Genomic DNA, 10,196 nt, shown 5'->3' with positions numbered 1-10,196 from the left:
CCCCCCCCCCCCCCCCCCATCTTTTTATTGTCCATGTTTTCAGACATCAGTCAATTTCATTGTGTCTCTTGGCGCCTTAGTTGTTCCTGATGTAAGTTTGAGTTTTATTTCTGGTGATTTAGATTGTTTTGTCTTTTCTTCAGATTCCACCCATGTTTAGTTGCTCAGGTTCCCTGCATCTGCATTTCATCAGCTGACAATAATCACCACCATAATGGCTCCTTCTTTCAGCTCACCTCTTGTTTCCTGCTCCACTCACCATGCACCAGTTTCTGTTGGAGTTATCATGCGGACTGTTCTCTGACGATGATGCAGTGCTTTTGTTTGAAATGTAATTAATAAAGGCTCCTTTCAATCGTCCTGCTTCCTGCCTTTGAACCTTTGCTTTGGTTCTCCAACACTCTGTGACATTTACAGATTGATCTGCATCAATAATTCTCAAAGAACACATGAAACTGAAACTGTCCCCAAACAACTTTTTTTTTTGTCAAAGAAAAATATCTTTGACATAAGCATTTATTGAAGTTTATTGTGATGTCTAGATGTAATCTTTGTCAGAGATGTTTGGGGCTTTCCTTTGTATGATGTTGGAAAGCCCCCCCCAGACATTTCCAGTTTTAGGGTGTGAAATTATTGTGCTCTCAGTGAATATCACGCCAGTGTCACCTTCAACCTGTGTGAAAACTATACACTGTGGCCAGACATAATCAAAAAGATGAAAAAAGTTTACAACTATCAGGAGTGAGGGAAAGGAGCCCAGAGTGCAGACTCATCTTCTCTCAAAAGAAAAGCTGATTTATTAAACAAAAACAAAAGGCTGACGTGGCAGCAAATCTACCAAAAAACCAAAGAAAAAATCGTTATACAAAGTATCACAGGGAGAAACAAGGAGCTGACATGACTGTAGTGAAGACCAACAATGTGAGTATGGGATGGAAGTGACTGAATATAAAGGATGAGGTCGAGTGGGAGATTAACAACATCTAACACTAACAGGTGATAGGGAACAGGTGAAGAGGGCATGGCTGGCTGACTGGATAAACACTGAGGAGATGAACTGGGGGGAAGTGAATAGTGGAACACGGAGGACACATAGAATAGAACCACACAAGAATATATAAAAGGAACACACCTAAAACATAAGAATCACAAGAACACAAAAAAGATTAAAATCAAAAACTAACTCAAAACACCAGTCACCTAACACTGGTCAAACGATGCTATAATTAAAGGCCTAGCTTTCCTACACGAAATGCATATTGTCTGCTAAGAACTACGATCATCTTATGTTATATCATCCATCCATCCATTATCTGCTGCTTGTTCTGGAGTCGGGTTGCGGGGGCAGCAGCTTGAGCAGGGAAGCCCAGACATCTCCCTCCACAGCCACCTCTTCCAGCTCTTCTGAGAGGATTCCAAGGCGTTCCCAGGTCAGCCAAGAGACACAGTATTCCCCGGGGTCTCCTCCCAGTTGGACATGCCCAGAATACCTCCCTATGGAGGAGTCCAGGGGCATCCTTAACAGATGCCCGAACCACCTCATCTGGCTCCTCTCGATGTGGAGGAGCAGCGGCTCTACTCCAAGTCCCTTGCGGATAACCAAGCTTCTCAACCTATCTCTAAGGGAGAGCCCAGCTACCCTGTGGAGAAATTTTGACTACATGTATCTGAGATCTCATTCTTTCGGTCACTAGCCAAAAGTCATGACCATAGGTGACGGTAGGAACATAGATACAAAACACACTGACTGGTACAAAGTATGCAATACTGTGGAAGCTGCACCAATCCATTTGTCAATCTCTTGTTCCTTTCTTTCCTCACTCATGAACAAAACCCAGAGATACTTAAACTCCTCCACTTGAGGCAGCACCTTACTCTCATGCTATATTAATGAAGTTATAACTGTTTTGGTCAAACTTTGCAAATACCGTTATGTGTGATCTCATGCAATATCGCGCGAGATGTGTTTGAACTCAGACTGAAAATGACTACCACATCAAAGTTTAGCTCGACACCTCCAAAGTTATAGCAGTCTTTGTGACCATCTTGAACTGGCTTGACTCTAAATATTATGAGCTGTAGATGTACTGCATGCAATTATCACGCCCCGAAATTTTCATTAAAATACATCCAGCCGTTCATGAGATGTTTTGCTAATACTACAGACAAACAAACACAGATGCACTTAGACACGAGCAAAAACATGATTCCCCTTCTTGCTTTGGCGGCGGGTGATAAATCTTTGATGGCGTTTCACATTTTCTGACACCTTGGTTTGGGATGGAGTGAAGGTTGGTTACAGATTTCCTGTCTCTCATATTATGATTATGACATGAAACACTGAATATATTTTTGTGCACTCTCTTGTGCTTTTCCATGCCGTTTTTATGCAACTATACATAAAGACACGGTCTGTGTTTGCAAAACTCTATACCAACGATGTATTACAAGGATTAAACTGTTTAGGTCAGAGGTTCCTAAAGTTTTCAGCTTTTATTTTTGACTCCAAATTAAAATTTTGCAGAGACTTGTGATGCAGCCACTGTTGGCTGAAGTATATAAATATTGTTAAAAAGTCTTTTAACAAACATTGTATTATTTTGTATCTGTTTATGACCACTGCTTCTATCTCTTTGTAAGGCTAAATATGTTAGTGATAATCATTTTTAAAGTTAATTTGATTTCTGTGGAACTCCTCATAACCCCCACTTGGTGTGTCATGACTCGCACCTCTTACCTGTACAGTTGACAGCAGAGTTGTTGTGGTGGACATCCACGTCTCTTTGGTGACAGACACACTGATAAGAGCCCGATGTGTTGTTACAGACTGCCTGAGGGGTGCACTGGTGAAGAGCAGGGTGAGCGCACTCATCCACATCTGCAGGGAAACGTGATCGCTGTTCAATGAGAGCTGCGCATTAATAAGAACTACAAGATCCCATATGGAAACTGAAACTGAATGGCAGTACACCTGGAAAGTCACTTACACTGAATTCATAAGTCATTCGGATATTTCTAAAATAAGCTGGAGAAATTGCATTGTCTGAAAAAATGCTGTGTAAGGACCGAGGGCTGAATGACTGATGAAATCTGCTGAAGAAGCTAAAACTGAGTTGTCAAAGTTAAAACAAGCAGAAATGAAGCTAAATTGAGCAGCACTCATGCAACAAGCTAAGGCAGCAGAACACAAGCTTGGAGCTAAAAACAGCAGAACACAAGCTAAAATCTAAAAAGAAACATAACAAAAGCCAAAAACTAAAAAAACAAAACACAGTAGCAGAATGGTAGATGAACCAAAAAGCATCTCAAGAACACAAAATTAGAGCAAGTATGCTGACGCAGATTTCAAACAGAACAATATTTTTGAAGGACTTGAATAGATCTCAGTGTATTTCTATGGGAAATTTTATTTTACATAAAGTGAAATATTTTGAAAAATAAAAATGTTGCAAAAAAAACAAAAGCCATAGCTCTCTATTCCCAATCAAGCCACACATTTTGGTATATGAATGGTTCAAATAGCACAAAGTGTGTCAAAGTACTGTGACTGCAAAAACCATAGGAAAACAGTGGTCAAACAATAAGTAATGATTTCAAACCTGCAGAGAATTTATGGTCTCTAAGTAAAGCTACAGTATCTGAGGCAGGTCTATGATGGCTAGTCTTTAAAAATCTTTTTGTGCAGCTGTAACAAATATGATTTATCATTAATGTCAGCGTGTGTGGGTGTGAGTTTGTGTATGCATGTGTGTGCGATGGCTGTGGTGTTATTTTCCGCTATTGCAGGAAACATCCCACAGAAGACTGTCACTCAAACAGAAGTGGTGGGAGAAGGAAACTGTGGTGCGGCTGAGTCATTTTTTCCTGAACACCGTGTTCTCTGACTCATGAATCATTCTCAAATCTCTACAAGAATGTCACTTCTCTGTAGGAAAAAAAAGCCTCAAGCAGCTTCACAGAGAGATGAGTGCTGCAGCTCAGATCTGTGGTGTGTCTTTACCTTGCACTGTTACAGATGACACCTCTGGTATGAGTTTGAGGAGAAGGTTCAGCTTTGATGTGATGCTGAGCAGTGAAAGAGTGAAGTTGCTCCTGATCAGCAGAGAGGTGGCGGTTCTGAAGGGATGGATGGGCCACGAGTCCAGGTAAAAGATGGAAACTTCCAACTGTAGAGCTCCAATTACCTTTTAAACAAAATAAGAAATATTTCATTTTCTGATTAGGCCTTTTATTAAACCACAAGCCAGCTTGGGAAAGTGCATTTTCTGCAAAACTGAGTGCTGAATGACCGCTGAAATTTGCTGTAGAATCAGAAACTTAGCTGTTAAGGCTAAAAAAGCAGAACAAGAGCTAAAAGTTAGGAGTAAAATGATAACTAACAGTCAAATGTTGCAAAATGCTACTCAAAATAGCAAAACACTGGCTAAAAGCAAAAAAGTTGCAAAGGCCAGCTAAATGCCTAAAAGAGCAAAATGCTAGCAAAAAGTGGCAAAAAGCTGACTAAAAGTAGCAGAACAGCAGCTAAAAGCTAAAACTAGCCGAATGGTAGATAAAGCTAAAAGTAACAGAGCATTAGCTAAAAGTAGCAAACTGCTAGCAAATATTTAAAATTTAGCAAAACATTAGCTAAAAACTTAAAATAACAAAAAACTATCTAAATGCTAGACGTAGCAAACCACTGGGTACAAGCAGCAAAATGTTAGCCAAAAGTAATGAAAGGCTGGGTAAAAGTAAATGACTAGTTAAGAGCTAAAGTTGTTAAAAGTAGCATAAGGTTAGCAAAAAGTTAAAAGTAACAAAAAGCTAGCTAAAAGTTAAAAACAGCAAAATACTATCTAAAAGTAACAAAAGGCTAATTACAAGCTAAAAATAGCAAAAAGCTCAAAGTAGCAAAAGAAAACAAAAGTAGAGCAAGTGTGCAAAGCAGATTTCAATGAGAACAATGTTTTTGAAGGAACTGAAGAGATCTCGATGTGTTTCTGTGGAGGAAATCTAATAGTTACTTATGCTAAATGTCATAGCACCCATCTCCTGAATGAGCTGAACTTTTTGTTATATGACACAAAGTATGCAGAAGTAGTTAGCTTGTAAAATGCATGCAGAAAAATAAAGTAGAAAAATCACAGTGTGAATGCAACTATCAAGTGGTATTGTTGCGTAAGTGGCAGGAATCCTTTCAGTAAGCAGTGAGTTACCGTTGCTTGTAGGACTCTTGTGAGATTCAGGAGTCCACTCTTTCTGGATATCAGCTCCTGGTAGTCTGTTTTCACCATCACTGTTGCATTCCACTGGCTTTCTCCACTTCCAAAATTACCTTTTGAGCCTGAAAGTTCAGTTAAAGAATCAGTTCACTCCAAATAAATAGATACAAAATAAATTTCCCACTGGCTCTAAAATCAGTTGGAACTTGAAAATACAGTTTTGGTTAAATGTAATGGATCTTTCTTTTGCGTTTAGGTTTTACATGTCCAGACATAATAGGGTTATCTGCTCCTCATCTGAGCTTGAAATAAGGTAAATATCACTTTGGATAATAATAAATTAATAATATGTCATTATTTATTCAGAAAAAATAACAAGAAAAACTACATCCATCTCTGCAGTTTCTAAAAGATTTAAAAACTGAAAGTAACAGCCAGCTGCTGCAATCAAATGCATCAGTCTGACCACTTCTATAAAAAACAAACCACACAACTGCAATCACAGCACATCAGCACAAACACCTCATAACAGTGTCAAGCATGGTGGTGGACGAGTGCTGATTTGGGCTTCTTTTGCACTCCTCTTGACACCAAAGTACTATAGAGTCAAATGTAAGGCCTTCTGTGTGACAGCTGCAGCTTGGCCAAAGGTATCAGTATTTGTTTATCTTAAATTGCATTTTTTTTAATTTTATTTTAAGCTTTGGCAGGGGCCAGATAATTGTTTACCGTGTCCTGACACATTAAACCTTGCAATTGAAAATTGGCATACTTATTTTTTTATATACACCATGACTGTAGTTTTAATTAAAAAAAAACAAGTGTTTTACTGCAACAGCCTAATTCTAAGGGTGGAAGCTTCACGAGTTAGCTAACATGTGACAGCATGGTTAGAATTACAGCTAACAAGGATTTATTTTAAGTAAATTTGTTGTGTAACTGACATTACTGACATTAGTGTAGATTGACTCACTTGTTTTTTTCCCACTCATTTGCATTTTATCCTTGTTCCACAATTGGCACTTTTGTCATCACTCGCCCGGTAAAACCAAAAACCCCTTAATTTAAAATTATGACCTTCTAATATAACCCCAACCATTTAGCCAACAAAGCACACCATCTTTGTGGTTCAATAACAGTACAATCATACTAACTTGTAGGATGACTGCAGAGGAAGCCGCCGGATCTCTGGCAGCATTTCTGCCAGCCTGGACAGTCAAAGTCAAACTCACAGTCCTCAGATCTGGGATACGCTCCATCTGCAGTTGGACAGGATCCTGGCTTGGCAGTAAACTCATCACTCCTGTTTACAGCTTCATTCAAAGGAAATAACATGTTACAGGCCATAAATTAGCAGCGAGTTATTTGTAGCACTGAAGTCTCTGCTCGTCCATCTGCTGTCTTGCACACAGAACCGCAGTGAAAGGTCAGTCAGACTGCTGGACAGACTGCAGTGTGGGACATTAGATCATCAGACTTTACAAACACAAAGACTGAGCTAAGGACTAAAACGATAATTAGAGGCCTCGCATTCCTTGAATGATTTCACATCGCCGGCTGCCTTTCATGCCACAGTTTTAGACTCATGTTGAGAAATAACAGAGTTGGAGCCGTTTTGGTCAAACCTTGTAAATAATGTTATGCCCAATCTCATGTGACATCACGATATGTCACCTCTGACTATCAGCTACTACCACGTCACATTTTATTTCAGTGTCTGTAAAACTGAGTTCTAACCATTTTTGTATTAGCTAAAATAAATTAGCTGTGGCAGCCATCTTGATTCACGTTGACTCCAAAGGTTAATCAGCTGTAGATGTACATCCAATGATTGCTTTATGTAAGTTTAATTAAAATTCCTCCAGTAGTTTGTGAGATACTTTGATAAAGGATAAACACACACACACACACTCACGGACAAGAACATTATTGTTCACCTTCGCCTTTTGACAGAGGGTGATAACCAAGAGATGGACAAGTCATGCATAACTTCACTCACATAGGGTACAATAAGGACCAACTTGCACGTAGCCATCGCAGCACCTTGTCACCTGCTCCTTCACTGCCTTGTATTTAATCTGATGTGTCATCTTGTAAAGAGTGACTGTACATGTGGTCCAGAGGAGCCAGCCACCACAGGGTTTCGTCTCAGTGTACGGGACCGCCTGAACCACCAGGAAACTCATAGTCTTCGTCTCATTATGGACACAAAGATGGTAGCCGGATGGGGACAGATTAATTCCTTGAGTAAAATACACATTGTCAAACACATTGCGTTATTCTCTAAATCATTTCTTGATTTTAACTGTATGAGTCGGGCATAACTAGCTTTTGAAATTAAACAAGGTAGAAACAGATTATAACACGAGATACACTAAACCAAACAGATGCTAAGCAAGAGAAATGAATGCTGAGTCCTGAATGAATCTGCTGGACTTTGTTGAAGAAGCTATAACTGAATTGCTAGAAATAAAAGAAGCAGAATACTAACTAAAAGCTAAAAATAGTGACGACGTAGCTAATGCTAAAAGTAACAAAAGGCAACCTAAAAGCAAAGGTGCATAGGAAGACAAAAAAGAGAGTATGTTGAAGCAGATTTTAAAGAGAATTATATATTTGAAGTAAATTAAAGAAATCTTGTAGTTCTATGGAGAAAATATTGGTAAATAAAGATAAATGTTTTTAAAAGTATAACAGTCACAGCACTCATCTCCTGAATGAGCTGAACAGTTTGACATATGAACAGCTAAAATAACACAAAGTACACAGATGTAGATTTAAAAAAAAAAACAAAAAAAACCCAGAAAAAAACCCAAACAGGAAGCAAGATAAGAGTGTGACTGCTCACTCAGCAGTTACACAATTATGTTTTAATATGAAGCCACGATCAGCGTAAAGGCCTACCTCCATCCACGGTGTTTTCACCCCAACAGAGAACCAGCAGCACCTCGGCCACACAGACAGAGAGGAGCCAACTCATTTTTTCACAAAATCTCAGACCCTCAAACAGAAACTCAAGCACCACATTGTGGAATCATGTCTCACTTAAAGAAGACACACTGTTCAGGGTGTATTCAAAGACCAAATCCTTGGTGGCTCTGTCTCTCTCCACCCCTAGTTACAGCATCCAGGGCCTGATGGACCAGAAAAGAACACTCAAATAGCAAATACGTATATACATTTCAAACTCATTTATGAATAAAAGAATACTTTTTCCCGCCTAAGAAAGTTACATTTACTTGAGATAGAATGATAATATGCTCGTAAAAAAACCTGCTGAACACCAAATAAAAAACTTTATTCATCTCAATTTCACACAGAAAAATCAGACCAAGTTATTAGTTTGAGAAAACAAATCAGTAGTCAATTTAGTGGCTGTATGATTGTGCTGGTAAACATGTTTTTGGTGCCAGGGAGAGAGAAACACAGACTAGGAGGAGTCAGAGTCCCTAATGACATGGTTTCCACACAGGTAACCATGGCAGTGCTCGCTGTGCTGCTGGCATTAACAGCCAACTGTGTCAACCATTAATGTCATGTGAGGAGGAGTGAGAACTTCCCTGCCATTTACCCACACCTCTTTGCTCTCTTTAGGTGTGTGTGATAAAGAGCAGCAGGACGCTGTGGCTCCTGGTGATATGGTTCAGAACAAGAGGATCAAGACGTGGTGAATTATGTATCCGTGTTGTGAATGGAAACGTGTATCCATGTTTGACGTCAGGGAATTCTGCTGGCTCCTTTACGTTCTGTTAAAGTGACTCGTGCAGGCTTTTTCATTAATGCTTACAGTAATGAGGTGCGGAAATGGGCCTGATTAGACTTAGGCTACTTTGGTAATTAAGCAATAATTATTGGCTGAATGCTGACATGCTGGTACACCTGGATGCAAGGAGGCGTAGGGCTAAAACCACAACACGACTGACTTACACCACAAAATTAAAGGCCTACAAAAATCCTTGAAGGAATGCATATTGCCCACTGCCTTTTATGCCAGAGTTCTGAACTAAAATCATCTTATGGTGAGAATGGATGGAGTACCAGCTGTTTTGGTCAGACCTTGTAAATGACGTTATGCACAATCTCATGTATTATTGAGAGAAATCAGGAGATGTGGTAACGCTCAGAGTATGTGTTATTGATGACTGTTAGCTCAATATCTGTAAAACGACTGAGTTATATCCATTTTTGTGTTGGCTAAGGTCGCTTAGCTGTCGCACCATTTTGAATGCGGTTGGCTCCAAAAGTTAATCATTTGTAGAGCTTGATGCAATAATTATTTCTTGAACGTTTCATTAAAATCTGTCCAGTTTTTCACAAGATATTTTGCTAACAGACAAACAAACAAACAAACAACTGACACATATATAAGGGCAAAAACATTATCGCCAGTGGGTGATAATAAAAAAATCTGGCCATAGGAATATGGAGTGTGGGCTTTTGCTGAAAATAAAACATCATCAGGATCGGTGCAGCATTCACCACAGGTGCTGTACCCGATGATAACACTGTTGTGATGGACTGTCACACACACAGCCTTCCAGGAAGAGGCCTGCAGCCTCATACACATGGTGACAAGCTCCCACTGGACATCAATAATGACACAAACTTACTGCGGTGCTCCTTCTCATTCAGGCACATAATTAGTTTCTCAGGGATTACCAGGCATGTAGGTACATGAACATAAGTGTGTAGTCAGACCTGCTGAAGACTAACAGCTGAGTTTAACAGTGACGATCTTACAGACAAGAAATCAAACGAAATGATACAACAAGGATGCTTTTTTCACCTGCTGCTGAAGACTTGTGTGTCTGTTTGTTTGTTTGTCTGTACAGTTCGCAGAATATCTCGAGAGCTACTCGATGGATTAACTCTCACAAAGTATATATTGGGCGTACATCTACTGAATAACCTTTAGAGTCAACCCCATTCAAGAAGGCCACCACAGCTAAGCAACCTTCGACAACACAATAACGGCTATAACTCAGCCATTTTTTA

At 39.5% G+C, this 10,196-nt stretch overlaps 1 protein-coding gene and 1 long non-coding RNA gene across 2 annotated transcripts in view; one reads left to right on the top strand and one right to left on the bottom strand.

The window, feature by feature from the left end:
- LOC112451097 overlaps positions 1–340 on the top strand; it is a 1,083-nt gene extending 743 nt beyond the window's left edge. Inside the window, exon 3 of the long non-coding RNA XR_003039844.1 lies at positions 144–340. This is a non-coding gene — a long non-coding RNA (uncharacterized LOC112451097). The remainder of the gene's footprint in view (positions 1–143) is intronic.
- The window catches only part of umodl1 (uromodulin-like 1), a 33,619-nt gene extending 25,308 nt beyond the window's left edge, over positions 1–8,311 (bottom strand). The window contains exons 1-6 of the mRNA XM_017431108.3: positions 8,106–8,311; positions 7,201–7,443; positions 6,356–6,514; positions 5,196–5,323; positions 4,001–4,184; positions 2,738–2,878 (exon numbers count right to left, since the gene is read on the bottom strand). Of these exons, the coding sequence (XP_017286597.3) occupies positions 2,738–2,878; positions 4,001–4,184; positions 5,196–5,323; positions 6,356–6,514; positions 7,201–7,443; positions 8,106–8,181 (931 nt within the window). The 5' untranslated portion in view covers positions 8,182–8,311. The remainder of the gene's footprint in view (positions 1–2,737; positions 2,879–4,000; positions 4,185–5,195; positions 5,324–6,355; positions 6,515–7,200; positions 7,444–8,105) is intronic.
- Positions 8,312–10,196: the final 1,885 nt, after the last annotated feature.

The sequence above is a fragment of the Kryptolebias marmoratus genome, linkage group LG13 (genome assembly GCF_001649575.2).
Source record: "Kryptolebias marmoratus isolate JLee-2015 linkage group LG13, ASM164957v2, whole genome shotgun sequence".
In the NCBI taxonomy this organism is placed as follows: Eukaryota; Metazoa; Chordata; class Actinopteri; order Cyprinodontiformes; family Rivulidae; genus Kryptolebias; species Kryptolebias marmoratus.
The sequence above is the reverse complement of the archived record's forward strand: the minus strand, read 5'-3'. Positions and strand labels throughout refer to the sequence as shown.